The sequence below is a fragment of the Anopheles merus genome, chromosome 2L (genome assembly GCF_017562075.2).
Source record: "Anopheles merus strain MAF chromosome 2L, AmerM5.1, whole genome shotgun sequence".
NCBI classification, from domain to species: domain Eukaryota; kingdom Metazoa; phylum Arthropoda; class Insecta; order Diptera; family Culicidae; genus Anopheles; species Anopheles merus.
The window spans coordinates 1,640,613-1,659,451 of NC_054083.1; the positions used below are offsets into that span (position 1 = coordinate 1,640,613).

Here is an 18,839-nt window from a genome sequence, read left to right on the forward strand (position 1 = left end):
GATTTTTCAACGGAGCAACTTTACTCTTCGACGCTAAAAGCATGACTCGAACTCGCCCAGCGTCTTCACACCGCACATATGTGCAAGCACCATAGGCTGCGGAAGATGCATCAGCAAAAGTGTGCAGCTCGATGTTTCGCGCCTCAGGAAGCAGTATGAATCTGTCCATTCGATATTGTGATAGAGATCGTATCTCCTTCTGAAACTGCTTCCACTTGCATACGATGTCTTCTGGCAACAATTCATCCCAATCGCGTGACGACACCCATATCTCCTGCATAATCATCTTAGCACGGATGATTATCGGCGCTATCATCCCCAAAGGATCGTACATTTTTGCGATGGCAGATAACACAGATCGCTTGGTGATCACATCGTCGTCTGGCTGGCACACACCCTCAAACACCAGCCAATCACCTTGTGGAACCCAACTGATGCCAAGTGTCTTCACGGCTTCGTGAGAATCGAAGCTCATCTTGGTTGTGGTTCCAACCTGTGCCTCATCCAGCCCATGCAGCACATCAACACAGTTCGACGTCCATTTCCGCAGCTCAAATCCGCCCTTTTGTAGTAGTTCGGCCAATTCAGTTCGTAGGCGGGTGGCTTCCTCAACTGATTGGGCTCCACCGATGGAATCGTCGACGTAAAAATTCTTTCGTAGAGCTGAGCCCGCTCGTGGGTATGCATTACCCTCATCATCGGCCAGCTGAATAAGAGCGCGCGTAGCGAGAAAGGATGAAGGCGCGAGACCATACGTTACTGTATTCAGCTGGTAGGTCTCCACTGGCTGCTGCGGCTCGAAGCGAAACAAGATTCGCACCAACGGTCGATCGTCAGGATGAAGAAGTATTTGGCGTTACATTTTTGCTATATCGCCAACTAATGCCACCTTATACGTGCGGAACCGCAAAAGCTGATCTAGCAAGTCGTCCTGCACCACTGGTCCCACGCACAAAGCATCATTCAACGAGTATCCGCTGGTGGTTTTAGAAGAACCGTCGAACACGACCCTGATTTTCGTTGTGGTGCTAGACTCCTTGAACACAGGATGATGTGGCAAATAATACGACTCAGCAGGTACTGTATCTCCATCCCGAACTAAACTCATGTGCCCGAGATCAAGATACTCCTTCATAAACGCATGGTACTCTTCCTTCAACTTTGCATTTTTAGCGAATCTCTTCTCCAACAGATCATATCTTCGTACTGCGCTTACCTTGGAAGCACCCAGTCTGATGCCGAAATCGGGATGACGGGGTAAGCGTACGATATAACGCCCAGTCTCATTTCTCGCCGTTGTATCACGGAATATCTGCTCGCATCTTCGTTCCTCAGGCGAGTAGCCATCCTTCATCACTAATGAATCTGTCTTCCAGAATCGTTCGATGCTCTCTTCCAGCGACATCATACAGATAGCGTTAGAATTTGTTACCTGCGGTACCGGGCATTGTAACGTAGCCGAACCAGCAACAATCCAACCAAACACACTATCAATCAATAACGGCAACCCATCACCCAAATGTACTCTGGCTGCACTGGGGAAGAATGAATAGTAGTGCTTGATACCTATCACCAATGCTCTTTACCATCAGCATCAATTATGCTCAAACGAACAGTGAGCAAAAACACTTCCTCCGATCGAATAGGATGCTTAGTAACGTTGAGCGACTGTGCTTGGTAACGATCATTCCTTCCTATGGATTCTTGTCCTTCCGCATACACGAGTTTCGGTTCCGTACCGACTGCAGACGAACGATGCAAAAGAGAGTGATGTCTCTCACCACAGTGTTTGCACCTGGACGATGAAGCGCAGTTCCTTGCCAAGTGACCTTTCCTTAAGCAATTATGGCAAACTTTCTTCTCAATAGCTATCTGAAAACGCTCAGACAGAGGAAGACGGCAAAACTTATAGCAACTGCTTAAGGCATGATCATGCTGGCAATGCGGGCACCCTTTTGAACTGCTCGCCATGGTTGAGCAGGAAGAAAGGTGCTGTGGAGCTCGCCGTACAAAACTAGGATGAGTAGCTTCTCTCGTTGCCGGATGGTTCATAGAAATCGATTCTAATGTTCTCATTTTTCTTTGCAGGAACTCAATTAGCATGCTGTAGTTCGGGCTGCTGAGGGTGGAAGCATAATCTTCCCACGTTCGTAGCGTCTCATCGGGAAGCTTGGTGCACAACACATATTCTAGCACGGTGCTCCATTGCGCTGTTGGTTCGCCAAGCTGATGCAGCATCTTTACGTGACGATCAAAATCGTCAAACCAGCCTGTGCAATGATGCGTTCGATTCCTTGGTCACCTTGCCGATGTTGAACATTGCCTGTAGATGACGCTTCTTTTGTAGATACTCGTTGGCGTATCTGTCCACCAACGATTTCCAGGCAATGTTGTAGTTAGATGCACACAACGGAATCGATTCCAGCAACTTTGCAGCTTCACCCTTGAGCGCAGCTCGAAGATAATGGAACTTTGGATAGTTAGCACCTCTTCGTTGCTGTGGATTAGTGCTTCAAAAGTGTCCCGAAATGTCGCCCATTGCATCTCATTGCCGTCAAATTCTGGAAGAGAAATGGTTGGCAGCCTCACTCCAGATGTAGCAATGGTTGATGAGGCGGGAATAGCATTATGCGATGGCCGCGACAATGCTTGTAGGCTGGCCCTCGCGGCCATTAAGGCGTCCTCAGTCGTAGCGCGAAAATGGCTCTCCATTTCGCGCGCTTCGGGTGCTGCTCCATCCTCGATCAACTGCTGCACTGTATCGAACTCTGCTGCAACACGTTCGGTGTCGGAGATGAATAAGCCAAGCCTGAATTCATCCCGCTCAGGCACAAAATTAGCAGCAAATGCTATAACACGCTGAATTTTTTCTTCCAGGGTTCGCCGTCTGGACAGCAAATTTACAGCGTTAGCCATATCAGTCTCGTAATGGCAGATGGAACGATGGCGCTAAAAACACAGGACACTGAACACGAAACACAAATTCACAAATGTTCTGTCCGTGCGTATGATCAATTATCACAGCAATCAACAATTACACAATGCTCAACAATCAAGTCACAACACGCAACAAGCACTGGACAACGAATTTCGAAAGAAACTGTTCGTTGTCTATGGTCGGTGACGAAAAAACGTAAAGTCAACAGATTTTTACACGCAGCAAAATCACACAAAATACGAGCAACAATTTCACTTCACAATACACCGATCCTGGTCACGGCACCAAATGTTCGTGATCGGCCCTACGTTGTGATATTTTATGTTAAAGTGCAGTGAAAATTTCTCAGGGTTTAAAGGTGACCGTTTGGCGTACGCGTCAGTATATTCCGAATCCTTTAACGACAATGGTTGACAATTTTGTTCTTAGCCTAACGGACATAACACAAATACATCGACAATTCAAACGCAACGCTAACGCTTCACCCAGTGAAAATACGCACACAATATGCTGGATGAACGTAGCCCTAGCTGTCAAGACACAACAATAACAAAAAACGTAAACAACATTAATAAATTAGTTTGTTAAAATGTTCGTATGATGTAGTATAAACAGATTACACAATTTATATCATTTTGCAATACAACAACAAACCAACAGGTTATCTATACGTTTTTTTTATTTTCTGATATTTTAAGATAGATATTTTATTTTTTTGGTCCAACCTCATAACATCACCAACAGTGCAAAGCTCGTGCTGAAAATTTCCTAGAAATACAAAACAATGCCACTTGACCATTCCGTTTCAAACCTTCGTACTCTGTTCCATGCGGATGGTATTTGTGTTGGTTGAACCTCTTATAAATACTACACGAAATATTTTGGCGTATTGGTTAACGGTATAGCCAAGCCAGAGCAGCCGTTTTGTTGACTAGTTGCAGTGGAACACTTGTTAAAACAATAAGTGTAGTGATTTCAATGAATATGGCTGTAAGTGAGGCTAATCACATGCAAATCTCTTCATATCGTTTCTAATCTTCTATGATAAATATTTTAGGACAAAAGAAAAACTACCAATAAGTCTCAGTTCGAGCGACTTATTTCGTTAATCGAGCAGAATAGCGATGTTGTGGGTGATAGGAGTAAGGGGAGCACCGCATTTTGGGAGGAAGTTTCCAACCAATTAAATTTATTAGGACCACCTATGAAAGATGGCTCAGGCTGGAAAAAAGTAAGTTTACATCTTAAATTATAATTTGTGAACTAGGATTTTTATATCAATGTTCATTCTATTTATTGTCAGGTCTGGGCAGATTATAAATCAGGGTAAAAAAAAGCTCGCCCACAATAACAGAGAGTATAGCGCTACAGGTGGAGGGTAATTGAGTAGTTTCTCTATGATGGAGAAACATGTGATCGAACTGTTAGATTTAAGACAGTCCATAGTAGGCACACCCGATCTGCCTATGTTAGGTGTAGATTCACTACGATATGAGCCCCAACCCGGGCCGTCATCACAACTTCAAAAACAACCACAACAACAAAAACAAAGTCAACAAAACCCGCAACAGCAACTATCTTCGCAACAGCAGCAGCACACTTCACAGTAGCAGCAGTAACCTTTGCTACAGCAGCAACAAACTTCACAACAGCAGCAGCGAACTCAACATCAGCTTCAAGAGCAACAACAATCACAACAGCAACAACAATTACAACAACAGCAACATGAAGATGAAGATGAAGCAAATGTGCATGGTACACAATTTCATCGCTTTAAAAAGAGAAGTGTTGCTGAACTACAGTTGCTAGAATTTAAAAGGTACAATAGGACAACAGAAAAACTGGTATTCATAAAACAGGAGGAATAAGAATTAAAAAAAGCATTTTTGGGTGTTATAAAAGAATACATAAATGATAAACGCGCGGTAGCAGAAAGAGATTTGGATTTGAAACAAAAAATATTCCATTTTAAGGTTGAATTAGCAAATAAGGAATTAGAATTAAGACAAATTTTGTCATCAAAAGAGTTAGATTAAAAATTAAAAATATCAAATAGCCAGTAAGAATTAAAAAAAAGCAATAGCTAATAAGCAAATTGAGGTTGAAATGTTAAAATTAAAATTAGAGAAAAAACGTTTAGCTTAGTAAGTTGCTGCGATGGTACTCAGTATTGAATTTCTTTGTTTCTATTGATTCAATTTTCGAAAACTACATTAAAATTGAAAATTTCATATATTTATTGAATTTCGCTGTTACTTTTTCTTTTTTCCTGTTTTCTTATATGAATCTTATATACCACGTATAATACTATTGATCGTCTGTTGCCACTCTATATTGTGTTAAATACACATGTTGTGTAACGCACAAAACGTATTGATTATTAGTCCTGCCTTTCTTGGATCGTAATTCAGGGATCTTTCAGCTCCTAACAGACATCTGAACCGTGATTTTAGGATTCCTATACTTTGCTCCACAGTCATTCTTCCCGCCGATATTTTTGAGTTTTCTTGTGCTTCCACAGAACCCTCATCCGGATCACGATGAGGTCTTACTATCCAAGGTTCTGAGGGATATCCACCATCTCCTGAATACAAACAGTAACATTAAAATGTGTTTTTTACATTTCACAAAATTTCAAACTACCAAATAGTCTGTCATTTTGTCCACTTCTATGTACGTGCTCAAAATAAGCCCGGACTGGACTTACTCTCCACACATGGGCGTCATGGTTTGATCCTGCAAAACGAGCGTCGATCGCTCTAATCCGGTATTTGTGATCACATACCTTCAATAAACAAAATGTTGTTAGCTTTTGTTTATGTTTTTGAAAAAAAAAAAAAAAAAAATATATATATATATATATATATATATATATATATATATATATATATATATATAATATATATATATATATATATATATATATATATATATATATATATATATATATATATATATATATATATAGTTATGAGTGGTATAACTTAAACTGGTCTATACCAGTATAATATTATACAAGCACTGTATAAACCTTGCCCAACTGAATTGTCAAAAACGTCAGTTGGATAACACAGCCGAGCTCCTCACATTATCTCTCTTCTATTCCGACCGTTGGCGAATAAACACCTAAATCCAATCTCCACGACTCATTATTGGCGCAGCCGGTAGTTGTCGTTGAAACAAAAGGAAAGATAACAGTGCTAGTGAGTGTATTACAATCTCACGCAGATTGCCCGAAAAAAAAGCCACTACTAGATAGAGCTATAATTTCATCTCCGAACGAAAACAAAGTGCGGAAGACTTGTGGCAACGCCGTTTCTAATTCAATGACAAAACCTTCCTTCCTCCTCTCCTTTTATCCAGAAGCGGATTGAGGTTAGGGTACTACACGTGTTCTAAAAACACGCACGCACAGGTAAGCGAACTTGTAGTTTTAATCTTTTGTTTGTCTAAGAGTGACAGAGATAAAAAAAACATTTGCTACTGTGCAGCGAATAAATACTACCTGATAGGTTTATTCGCATTCTTTATCAGGTTGCTAAATAGGCGCTTGATCTTGGAAACAAAAAAAAAAACGCAGAAAGTGTTGTTTCACGCTCGATTTTTTTTTCATGTGGAGAAACGATTCCACTGTGTGTTCAGAATCTGATACAGATTCATCATCGAACGATTCGGGAAGCCTTTCACATATACCGATAACAGTTGAGCTTCCATTTGCTAGCCTAGCAGTTAACGAAAAAAATAGCATGGATCAAATTCAGGAGCAACTAGAACAAATGAATCGTTTAATGCAAACTCTCGTTGCAACACAGAAAGAGCAGGAGCAAAGGCTTTCTGCATTAACGGTTAACAATGCAACTAGTTCAAATAACCATACAATCGCTCAAAATTCTAGTTCCGAAATAAGCATTGAATCGTTTTACAAAATCCCAGACCCTATTAAAGGCATACCTGTGTATGAAGGTAATAAGAAGCAGTTATTTTCTTGGCTTAAAACAGCGGAGAATGCACTCAACATTTTTAAAGACAAAGTGCATCCTTCAATCTTCAGTATGTATGAAGCATCCGTGATTAATAAAATTCAAGGTCGTGCAAAAGATATTATTTGCCTTGAAGGTAGCCCTAACGACTTTAATGAGGTAAAAGATGTGCTTATAAACGGTCTTTCTGATAAACATGATCTATCAACTCATATCAGTCATTTGTGGCAAAATAAAATGAATCACAACTCAACTATTAAAAATTATTACCTTCAAACAAAAGAGGTAATACAAAGCATAAAAATGATAGCCAAGCAAAATGAAAAATATAAAAACAGCTGGGTGGCGATAAATAGTTTCATAGACGAAACAAGCTTAGCAGCTTTTATCGCTGGTCTCTCTCACCCCTATTTTGGGTATATGCAAGCAGCAAGACCAGAAAGTTTAGAAGATGCGTATGCATTTTTATGCAAATTTAAATCTCACGAATCAACTGCAATTAACATGAATACAGGAAAGCTACAGAAAATAACAAATTTTTCGGAAAATCTTCTCATGATCTGTATCCCTCGAGTTCGAAAACGACTCGGCGGGAGACAAATAATTCAGTTCGATCCGGTGTTTTTAAACAAAATACAAATAAAACTAACCACATGGAAACAAATTTCCCCGTCCCCATGGAAAACGAATCCACAAGGACAAGATTAACGTTAAATAAGAAAGGTGTGAATTCGAATGAAACGTGCGAGCAAGACGATCATAATAATTGTGAACAAGATGAAGACATAATTGATGCAAATTTTTGCGAAGCATTACAAATAAAAACAAAGACATAGACTTTTTACCGTATATTTTAGTTACACATCCTTATTCTATGAAACAAATTAAATTACTTGTAGATACCGGCGCTAACAAAAACATATTGAAGAGCGGAATTATTCCTCTAATTCAACCTACTAACACTATTGTGAAAAACATCAGTGGCTCACATGATGTAACACAAAAAGGAATAATTAATTTACTAGGAGACAATCTTCCGGAACAACTATTTTACGAGATTGATTTCCATGCTTTTTTTGACGGTCTAATCGGATCTGAGTATTTAGCAATGTGTGAAGGCACTGTCGATTATAAAAATGAAGTTAATCACCTGTTGGATGAAACTTTCCCTTTTCATAAATATTTTCCTACCAAAAAATATTATCATCACATAGTTTCAATTGAAACTCAACAAAATGGCGATTGGTTTGTGCCATACCATCAAACACTATGTGAAAATATTGTAATAGAACCAGGACTGTATAAATCGGATGGATATAAATCAACTATTAACATTTTAAGTCAATCTCAAATTCCACCAAACATAAAGAGAACTTTTGATTTGAAAGTTAATAATTTCGAAACCATAAGTCCGATCCCGCTAAGTTCTGACGAAGAGCTTAATAAAATCTCAGTTGAAAAGCTAATTCGTACCCAACATTTACCTCCATATGAAAAAGATGCTTTACTAAATATTATTTTAGGAAATCAAAAAGTACTGCTAAAGCGTCATGAGACACTTTCATCTACTAATGCATTCAAACATAAAATAATAACAACGGATAACGAGCCAACTTATACAAAAACATACCGTTTTCCTAACCATTATAAAAAAGATGTCGAGGAACAAATTAAAGAATTGCTCGATAATGGTATAATTGTTCCTTCTAACAGTCCTTATTCATCTCCTATTTGGGTAGTCCCAAAAAAATCGGACTCATCTCACGTTAGGAAAGTAAGGGTTGTGATAGATTTTCGTAAACTTAACGAAAAAACTATCAATGACAAATTCCCTATTCCTCAAATAGAGGAAATTTTGGATAGTTTGGGAAAATCTACTTACTTTTCAACCCTGGACCTCAAATCTGGCTTTCATCAGATAGAAATGGAACCTTCCCACCGAGAAAAAACGGCCTCCTCCACATCCCAGGGACATTTCGAATTTACGAGAATGCCGTTTGGGTTAAAAAATGCCCCAGCAACTTTCCAGCGTGCTATGAATCATGTGTTAACTGGATACATTGGTTCGATTTGCTTTGTCTACCTAGACGACATTGTCGTTATTGGATGTAATTTAGAATCACATTTGGAGAACTTAAACAAAGTTTTGAAAAGAGTATCCTTATTTAATTTAAAAATCCAAATCGACAAGTGTGAATTTCTAAAGAAAGAAACTGAGTTTCTAGGTCATCTAATAACACAACATGGTATAAAACCCAATCCCGACAAAATTCAAAAAATTATTGAATGGAAGCTGCCATCTAATCCGAAAGAAATCAAACAGTTTCTTGGACTTGCAGGATATTACCGTAGATTTGTGAGGGATTATGCCAAAATAACAAGGCCTATTTCAAAATATTTAAAACAAGGAGCTATTTTCTCAAATGAAGATATCGAATTTAGAAAATCCTTCACAGAACTGAAACAAATTATTGCTTCAGATCAAGTACTAGCGTACCCTATTTTTGAGCTGCCCTTTATTTTAACAACAGATGCTAGTAATCATGCTTTAGGAGCGGTTCTATCTCAAATTCAGGATAGTTGTGAAAGGCCGATAGCGTTTGCAAGTAGGACTCTGAATAAAACAGAGATGAATTATCCTGCTACTGAAAAAGAAGCATTAGCAATCATCTGGGCAGTAAAAAAGTTTAAACCCTACTTGTACGGGCAAAAATTTACCTTGATTACTGATCATAAGCCGCTTACTTTTATAAAAACTTCATTTAAGAATTCAAAAATACTCAATTGGCGATTAGAATTGGAGAACTTTGAGTACGAAGTGAAATACAAAGAAGGAAAGACCAATGTGGTAGCGGATGCTTTAAGCAGGAGGCCTGAAACATTACCAGATATTAATATTTCTTCTATTTCAGATCCGGATACAAGTATAACGCATAACAATGACACAAGTGATTGTTCAAGTAATGGAACAACAATACATTCGGCTGATAAATCGAACGATTATTATATTCATTACACGACGAGACCTGCAAATTTCTTCAGAAACCAACTCGTATTTAAAATGGGTTCCACAAACTCAATAATTCATATATTACCGTTCCATAATTTTCGCAGAACAGAAATAACACGTAACAATTTTGACTCAGATAGTATTAGCCAATTCATAACCCAGTATCATAATGGAAAATAAACAGCGATTTTCGCACCAGAAGAAATTATGCACACTTTACAAGAGACTTTGAGTACCCAAGTGCCACAAATCCACTAAACGACCACTAAACGGCTTCTAAACGACTCAAGTTCTCTACCTAAACGGAATATAGAAAGACTTCGTTTAGCAGACGCCAAACGACTCATGCATTCTAAAAATAGCAAAAAAGCTGGTGGCGCTATCTGTTGGTGGGATACTCAACCAGTTGAGCTTCCTCGCTTGGAGGAGAGCTTTCTCATTTCCTCTGTACTGTTGTATGGTTTCGCATTGAAGTTATGCATCGCTAGAACTAGAACGGCGATACGATTGTTTAAATACTAAACTCCAATGAAAACCACCAGCACTGAAGCAAGTGAGATTTGAGCAATGGTCATTGGTGTTGATACCCACGTATTTAACCACACGACCATTTATATAGATTTTTGCTCAGAAAGTTAGAAGGCTATATAGGTCATAATAAAATGCAACTTGTCGAAACACATTGCAAGAAAAGGATAGCAATATAATGATGAGTTGTAATACGCCATCTATTGATCAAACCAATGAAGCTGTGGAGCTTTCATTTTTTTTTCTATGGATATTCAATTTTCCAGTCGTTTAAGCTTAATCTGTGGCGCTTGGGTAATTATCAGTTTAGTAAAGGTCATTTTGTAATTACAACTAACATTGTAGAAGATGTTCTAGATCCAGACAGGCAACAATTTCTCGTAACATCCGAGCATGATAGGGCACATAGAGGTATAAGTGAAGTAGAACACCAATTACGAAGATCATATTTTTTTCCTTGCATGCTTAAAATGATTAGAAATTACGTTAATAGCTGTGAAATTTGTAGTTGCCATAAATATGACAGGAAACCCTATAACATTAAAATTTCACCAAGACCAATTACGGAAAAGCCATTGGACCGCATTCATATGGATATTTATATAATTAATAAGTGTAGCTTTCTTTCCATGATCGATTCATTTACAAAACATTTACAAATGCTAAACTTAAAAAACAAAAACGTTGTACAAGTTCAAAGGAAAATTACAAAGTATTTCTCGTCATTTGATTTACCCAAGGAAATCATAACAGATCATGAGACCACTTTTATGTCCATTCAACTAAAAAATTACCTATCGTCATTAGGAGTTTCGCTTAAATATGCCTCATGTTCCGAATCAAACGGACAAATCGAAAAGACACATTGCACATTAGCTGAGATACTCAATACAAACAAGTATAAGTATGAGAGAGCAGACACAAGGACACTAGTAAGAATTGCTGTTACTCTTTATAATAATACTGTACATTCAGCGACAGGATATACACCAAATGAATTGCTATTTAACAATTCAGATAGCCGTAATTTGCAACAGATATTAAGGAATGGGGAAACATTAGTCTCTGCGGCACAAACAAATATGTTAAAAGCAGCCAAGCAGCAAACCAAACGAAATAATGTAAAATGTGACCCTCCTTCTCTTGAAGAAAATCAAGTGGTGTATATCAAACCAAATATAAGAACGAAGATGCAACCAAGAGCATCAAAAGTGGTAGCGAAAAATGTTGCTGACAGAACTTTCGAAAATATCAGAGGTGTTAAAAGACATAAGCGCAAACTCAAAAGGTTGAAATAAGTGACATAAAAGTTAGTAGAATGATTTGTTTTGGTTTTAAACAGTTATTTTTTCTTAAAAAAGTACAGCATAGTAGTTCATATCTAATTTTGAATTTTCCCTTGTTAAGTTTTTGTTAGCTAATGATTTTGAACTCTAAATATCATATGAATGCTTCTAAATGCTAAAGATAAGACTATTACTTAGTTAAGTTTCAAGATAGTTTTAAGTAACATAAATTTTACCGTGTTTGAATTTTTTTAATAATGTCTATCGGACGAGGACGCCCGAGTTTCACCCCCCGAAGAAGTTATGAGTGGTATAACTTAAACTGGTCTATACCAGTATAATATTATACAAGCACTGTATAAACCTTGCCCAACTGAATTGTCAAAAACGTCAGTTGGATAACACAGCCGAGCTCCTCACATTATCTCTCTTCTATTCCGACCGTTGGCGAATAAACACCTAAATCCAATCTCCACGACTCATTATATATATATATATATATATATATATATATATATATATATATATATATATATATATATATATATATATATATATATATATATATATATATATACTTAAAATCAAAGCATTGATGCTATAAACGTTCTTCCGTTTTAAATACTGTAGTGTAGTACAAGACAGTCTTTTTAGGCCGTCCACAAGGACAGAGGAGGCGTGGAGGCGTCCTCCATTAAGGCCGGGATAACGGACTGGCAGACGAAGGCTCGAGACCGTGAGCGGTTTCGGACACTTCCTGACACTCCTGCCTCCGTGTTCAATTTGGCGTAACGTCCTACATGGACATGCCGGCCCATACAGGCCGAGATTTATTCACTCCCTCGCAATCGGATAGTCAGTCCTACGCGGGGACGGTCCAAATGAAGCTTAAACCCACGACGGGTATGTTGTTAAGTCTTTCAAGTTGACGACCGTCCCTGTGGGCCCTGCTTCCCTCCGCCCGCGCCCAAATACCATTGGAAAGCAGCGATTAATATAAATGCTAAAATATAATATTGTAGCGTCTGGTCCTAAAAGAGCAGATTGGTTGGAGGATTGGACCGTTAAACGTGTGCACACACAAACTGCACATTGGAGCACAATTCATTACCCTCATTGCTATATTAAAATCTATAGCACCAAATATACTCACCATGAACTTGCTAGCTCAGGTATCAAGCCGGTCTCATGGTACAGTCGTCAACTCGTACGACTTAACAACATGCCCGTCATGGGTTCAAGCCCCAAATAGACCGTGCCGCCATACGTAGGACTGACTATCCTGCTATGGGGGGAAATCAATAAGTCACTGAAAGCCAACCCCACAAGTGGGTTGGCAGGCCTTGACCGGCATCGGTTGTTGAGCCAAAGAAGAAGAAGAAGAACTTGCTAGTTTGAATCGTTCTCTACTTCTCATTCTTCATTTTCCAAACGTGTGCATATCGTTTTTCCGGATTTGTATTTCTGTCTCGCCTGTGATCGTTAGACCTTATTTACGACGTAAATATCCTAAAAATAAACAAATACAACAAAATATTTGCTGCAAAATCACAAAACGTGCTTGCAACATAAAGAAAATTAATATTATCGGTTAAATAGACAAGGGGTTTCAATGTATTGTGATAAGAAAAACCGGTTTGTTTAACGCTTTTCTATTTTGTTTACTTTTTCTCACGTCACATACGAATTTGGCAACCATTCTTCCACCCCGCATCCAGGCGCTTCATACGTCTCAGCCTGTTGTGTGCCAAAATGACATTCGAAGCAGGCTCATGTGCTATCTCTTTCCCTCCTTTCCTTCAGAAGTCGCTCAGCTCTGCGGCTCGGGGCTACCGCACACTGTCCTGATGAAACACAGGGTTTGATGTCTTTTTGGTTGTTTCTTCATTTTTTGGATTTATCTCACATTTTATTGCATGCTTCCCAAATTATTTTGGACTCATTCCACAATTTATTAGTTGTTTCTCGTATAATTTTGCATTCTTTTTGTGATCTATTCTTACCATCCCAGTTGTTTTGAAACAAATGATAGAACAAATTTTAGGAAACGCTAAATAATCGTGATCCATAAACCCTGTAATAGGAGACAAAATTGATATCAATCGGGGCGAGTATGGGCTTCGAACGACGAAATCCGTTCGACGCTCATGAGAGAATGAGAAACATGAGATACAACTGTCAATCAGGCGTGTCAGACAGGCGCTTATATCTATGATTTAAGGCTTATACAATTTTGAATTTTGATTTTTTTTCGTTGGTGTTGGATTTGAATCGTTACATCTGTATTGGATGATTTGTTAACAATAACATGGCGGTTTTATTTGCTTTTGTCATAACCATCGAAATGTCAACATCACCAAATGGATCAACCTGGTAGCGGTTGGCTGACAGCGGCTGTCAACAGGGGGAACGGGAAAAAAGTGCGCCACGGGAGCAGCGTGGGGAGAAGCGTACAAACGGAAAAGATACAGAAGTACAAATATACGAGTGAATTACAACAAATTGGCGACGAGGAAGTACGAAAACCACGTTATTATACCTAAGCAAACTAAGCTTGTGTTGTTTTCATGGATCCGGCGTCAAAGAAGACCGAAATTCCTGCTGCTTCTGTCACCACACGGGCTGCTGCTAAATCTGCCAGTACCGGAACACCTACGGCCGATTCTTCTTCAAACCTTCCTACTGGCGTCCTTGCTACGGACAATTCTGCTACTGCTAAGCCTATTTCTTCGAACACTTCTACTAGAGGCCCTGTTACGGCCCATTCTGCTGCGGTAAAACCAAAGGCATCCAGTTCTACTACATCCAGCACATCGGTGCCCGGCTCAAGTGTGGGTGAAGGTACCGCTCTGTCTGTTTCGGTCCGGGGGATAACTACTGCTGTTACGAATATGTCTACAATGTTCTCATTTGAGCCGTTTGATCCAACAAACTGCAAATTTCAGAGATGGTTGGAAAGGTTGCAAATTGCCTTCAAAATCCATCGAGTTTCCGAAGAAGACAAACGTGATTACCTTCTCCATTATATGGGTGGTGCTACTTATGACGTGTTGTGCAACAAGTTAAAGAATGCAGAACCGCAAACTAAAACGTTCCAGGAAATTGTTTCCATTCTTCAAGAGCATTTCAACCCAAATCCTTTAGAAATTTTGGAAAATTTCAAGTTTGCAAATCGGAAGCAAGCTGAAAACGAAACACTGTCTACGTATCTAATGGAATTGGAGAAGCTAGCACAAACATGCAATTTTGGGGATTACCTCGACAAAGCCTTGAGAAACCAATTTGTATTCGGACTCCAAAACCGTGCGATCCAATCGCGGTTGCTCGAGGTGCGCGACTTAACATTAGCTAAAGCGAAGGACATAGCTTTTAGTATGGAAATGTCAAATCGAGGCGCAGACGAAATACACGGCGCCGGTGCAGCGTATCCAGTTCAGCACATCAGCACCACGAGCAAGAAGAAGAGCAAGCCAACAACGGTTCAAAGGAAAACAGCTTGCTATCGGTGTGGAAACGAAGAGCATTTTGCGGATAAGTGTCGACACCGGAATGCAATTTGCAACTACTGCAAGAAAATGGGACACTTGGATAAAGTGTGTCGTACAAAACTACAACGAGCAGGAGTACACACACTGGAGTACGAGCCTGATCTTCCTGCCTGTGACGATGACGTTGTGGATGTGCTCAACCTGAGAGCAGTGCAAAATCTGGCGGGTAAGTTTTTGCTGGAAATGGAAATCTCTGATAGAAAACTTATTTTCGAGGTGGACACGGGTTCTCCAGTATCACTAATAAGTAACAGGGATAGATTAAATTGTTTTCCTAACACATTGATGAAGAAAAGCAATGTAAAATTGAAAAGTTACTGCAACGGTGTTATCAACGTTCTTGGAGAGATCGAAGTGAGAGCAAACATTAAAAATTTAGAAATTCCTTTGCCATTGCTTGTCACAAAATCCGACAGAAATCCTTTGCTTGGACGTAACTGGATGAGAGCTATAAAGTTAGATTTGAATAAATTTATGCATACCAGTCAAGAAGTTTCATATTGTGAAAAGGAAAATTTCACTCCATGCTCAATACTAGAAGCTCTACTAAAAAAATATTCGGAAGTATTTGAGGCAGGAATAGGCAAAATTGAAGGGTTACAAGCTTCATTAACTCTTCGCAAAGAAACAAAACCTATTTTTATCAAAGCGCGGCCTTTCGCATTTGCTGTCCAAGATGCTGTAACCAATGAAATCAATAAGTTAGTTGAGGAAAACGTTCTAGAGAAAGTGGATCATTCTGAATGGGCTACACCTATTGTGCCAGTAAAAAAATCAGGGGGTAATGTAAGATTATGTGGTGACTATAAAATCACGGTTAATCCAAACCTATTAGTAGACGAGCACCCACTACCGACAGTTGAGGAATTGTTCACAAATATTGCAGGCGGGGAAAAATTTTCTAAATTAGACCTTTCCCAAGCCTATCTGCAATTGGAGGTAAGCCCCGATTGTCGGGATATTTTAACATTAGCAACCCACAAAGGATTGTACCGCCCTACCAGACTAATGTACGGGGTGGCATCGGCACCAGCAATATTTCAGAGGTTAATCGAACAGATTCTACAGGACATTCCAGGAGTAACTGCTTTTATTGATGATATTAGAATTACAGGGCCAAACGATGAAATCCATTTAAAAAGATTAGAAGAAGTACTAAAAAGATTACGAAAGTACAATCTAAAAGTAAACAAAGCTAAATGCGAGTTTTTCGCAGATCAAATAGAATATTGTGGATACCTAGTTGATAAACATGGCATACACAAACTACATACAAAAATTAAGGCCATACAGGACATGCCGGCTCTGAAATCCGTAGATGAATTAAGATCTTTTCTAGGTTTGGTAAATTATTACGGACGGTTCTTCCCAAATTTAAGTACTGTAAACTATCCTTTAAACAATCTTCTAAAAGATGGAATACCATACGTTTGGGACGAGCATTGCCAAAAGGCATTCGCTCAGGTAAAAAGGGAAATGCAAACGGAGAGAGTACTGGTACACTATGATCCTAACCTTCCTCTCATATTAGCTACAGATGCCTCACCCTACGGGGTAGGTGCCGTCCTTAGCCATAAATTTGCCGATGGAACCGAAAGGCCATTACAATACGCATCGCAAACTTTAAACAAAACTCAACAGCGATATTCTCAGATCGACAAAGAAGCCTACGCAATCATTTTCGGAGTGCATAAATTTCACCAATATTTATATGGACGGAAATTTACTCTGGTAACGGACAACAAACCCTTATCACAGATATTTTCAGAATCCAAAGGATTACCAACGATGTCGGCAATGCGAATGCAGCACTATGCAGCTTTTTTACAAGGGTTTGATTATAACATTCGTCACCGGAAATCTGTAAACCACTGTAACGCCGATGCATTGTCAAGGTTGCCTTTACCGTCAGAGGATTCTGATAGAAGAATAGAGGATTCCGATTTAGTTGAGATCAACGTAATCGAAACATTGCCTTTAACAGTTCCTGAATTGGCAAAAGCCACAGCTGTAGACCCAAATGTTGAAGAACTACTGCGTGCCCTCAGAACGGGTAAAATAATTTTACCGAAACACTGTTTTGGTATTGATCAAAATGAATTCGATTTACAAAGTGATTGTATTATGCGGGGGAGTAGAGTTTACATTCCGCCTTCATTAAGAGAAAAGGTATTACAGGAGCTTCACTCTTCTCATTTTGGGATCTCTAGAATCAAATCTTTGGCAAGAAGTTATTGTTGGTGGCCCAACATAGACAAAGAAATTGAAAATATTGTAAATAACTGCCAACCCTGTCAAGAGACAAGAGCAAACCCACCAAAAGTACCGATACATTGCTGGGAGAAAGCAGAAGGGCCTTTTCAGAGGGTGCATGTGGATTATGCTGGTCCTTTCATGGGAAGCTACTTTTTTATTTTAGTGGATGCTTTCTCTAAATGGCCTGAGGTCCGTGTCGTCAACAACATGACTACCGAAACCACAATAAATGCCTGCAGGGAAATATTCAGTACATTCGGAATTCCTATGGTTTTGGTTAGCGACAATGGCACTCAATTTTCGTCAACGGAATTTACCAGGTTTTTAAAGCTAAACGGGGTGATTCATAAATTTAGTGCACCTTACCATCCAGCGACAAATGGACAGGCCGAGCGTTTTATTCAAACACTAAAATCAAAGCTGAAGGCAGTAAAGTGTAATCGTACAGAAATTCCAGAAGTGTTGAGCAATATTCTATTGTCTTACAGAAAAATAATTCATCCTAGCACTGGTTTTTCGCCCTCTTTGTTAGTATTTGGAAGGCAAATACGCAGCCGTATTGACATAATGATTCCAACTTCAAACTCGAACAATAGAGAAATCATAAAAACTAAAGATTTTGAAATAGGACAAAGAGTAGCTGCAAGGGAGTACATTAAAAATAACAAATGGGAATTCGGAAAAGTAACAGCAAGATTAGGTAAACTGCATTATGAAATAGAGTTAGATGATGGACGAACTTGGAGACGTCACATCGATCAAATGCGCGCTGTGGGTATTAGTATGCAAAAACCAATAAATAGGAACACTTCTTGGCAAGGCAGAGAGACTACTTCGCATAATTTGGAATCAGAAACTAATACCATCCCGAAAAATAGCAGTACACCAGAACTAATGACAGATTGTGGATCTAGGTCAATAGTACAAGCGCAACCATCCAACCCTCCACCAATGAGTTTTCCATCAGAGGCTCCATGTTCAGCGGAAATACCACCGGAAGCAAAACTGCGGCGATCAGCAAGGAGTATCAAAACACCACAAAGGCTACTACTGTAAATAACTATTTCGGAGGGAAGAGCTGTCATAACCATCGAAATGTCAACATCACCAAATGGACCAACCTGGTAGCGGTTGGCTGACAGCGGCTGTCAACAGGGGGAACGGGAAAAAAGTGCGCCACGGGAGCAGCGTGGGGAGAAGCGTACAAACGGAAAAGATACAGAAGTACAAATATACGAGTGAATTACAACAGCTTTATTTTTATTTAAATTTTAATTTAAACTTATACAAATT

General features: G+C 39.1%; 1 protein-coding gene across 2 annotated transcripts; it reads left to right on the forward strand.

Annotated features, from left to right (window-relative positions):
• Positions 1-5,980: 5,980 nt before the first annotated feature.
• Positions 5,981-18,839, forward strand: LOC121594230 (uncharacterized protein K02A2.6-like). Of its 2 annotated transcripts, XM_041917288.1 has the most exons (3): positions 5,981-6,141; positions 14,120-15,456; positions 18,461-18,839. In XM_041917288.1, exons 2-3 carry the CDS (start codon positions 14,310-14,312, stop codon positions 18,466-18,468), a joined length of 1,155 nt encoding a protein of 384 aa, XP_041773222.1. In that variant the 5' UTR covers positions 5,981-6,141; positions 14,120-14,309; the 3' UTR covers positions 18,469-18,839. The 2 variants fall into 2 exon arrangements, with proteins under 2 accessions (XP_041773222.1, XP_041773221.1); XM_041917287.1 differs by having other exon boundaries at positions 14,120-18,839.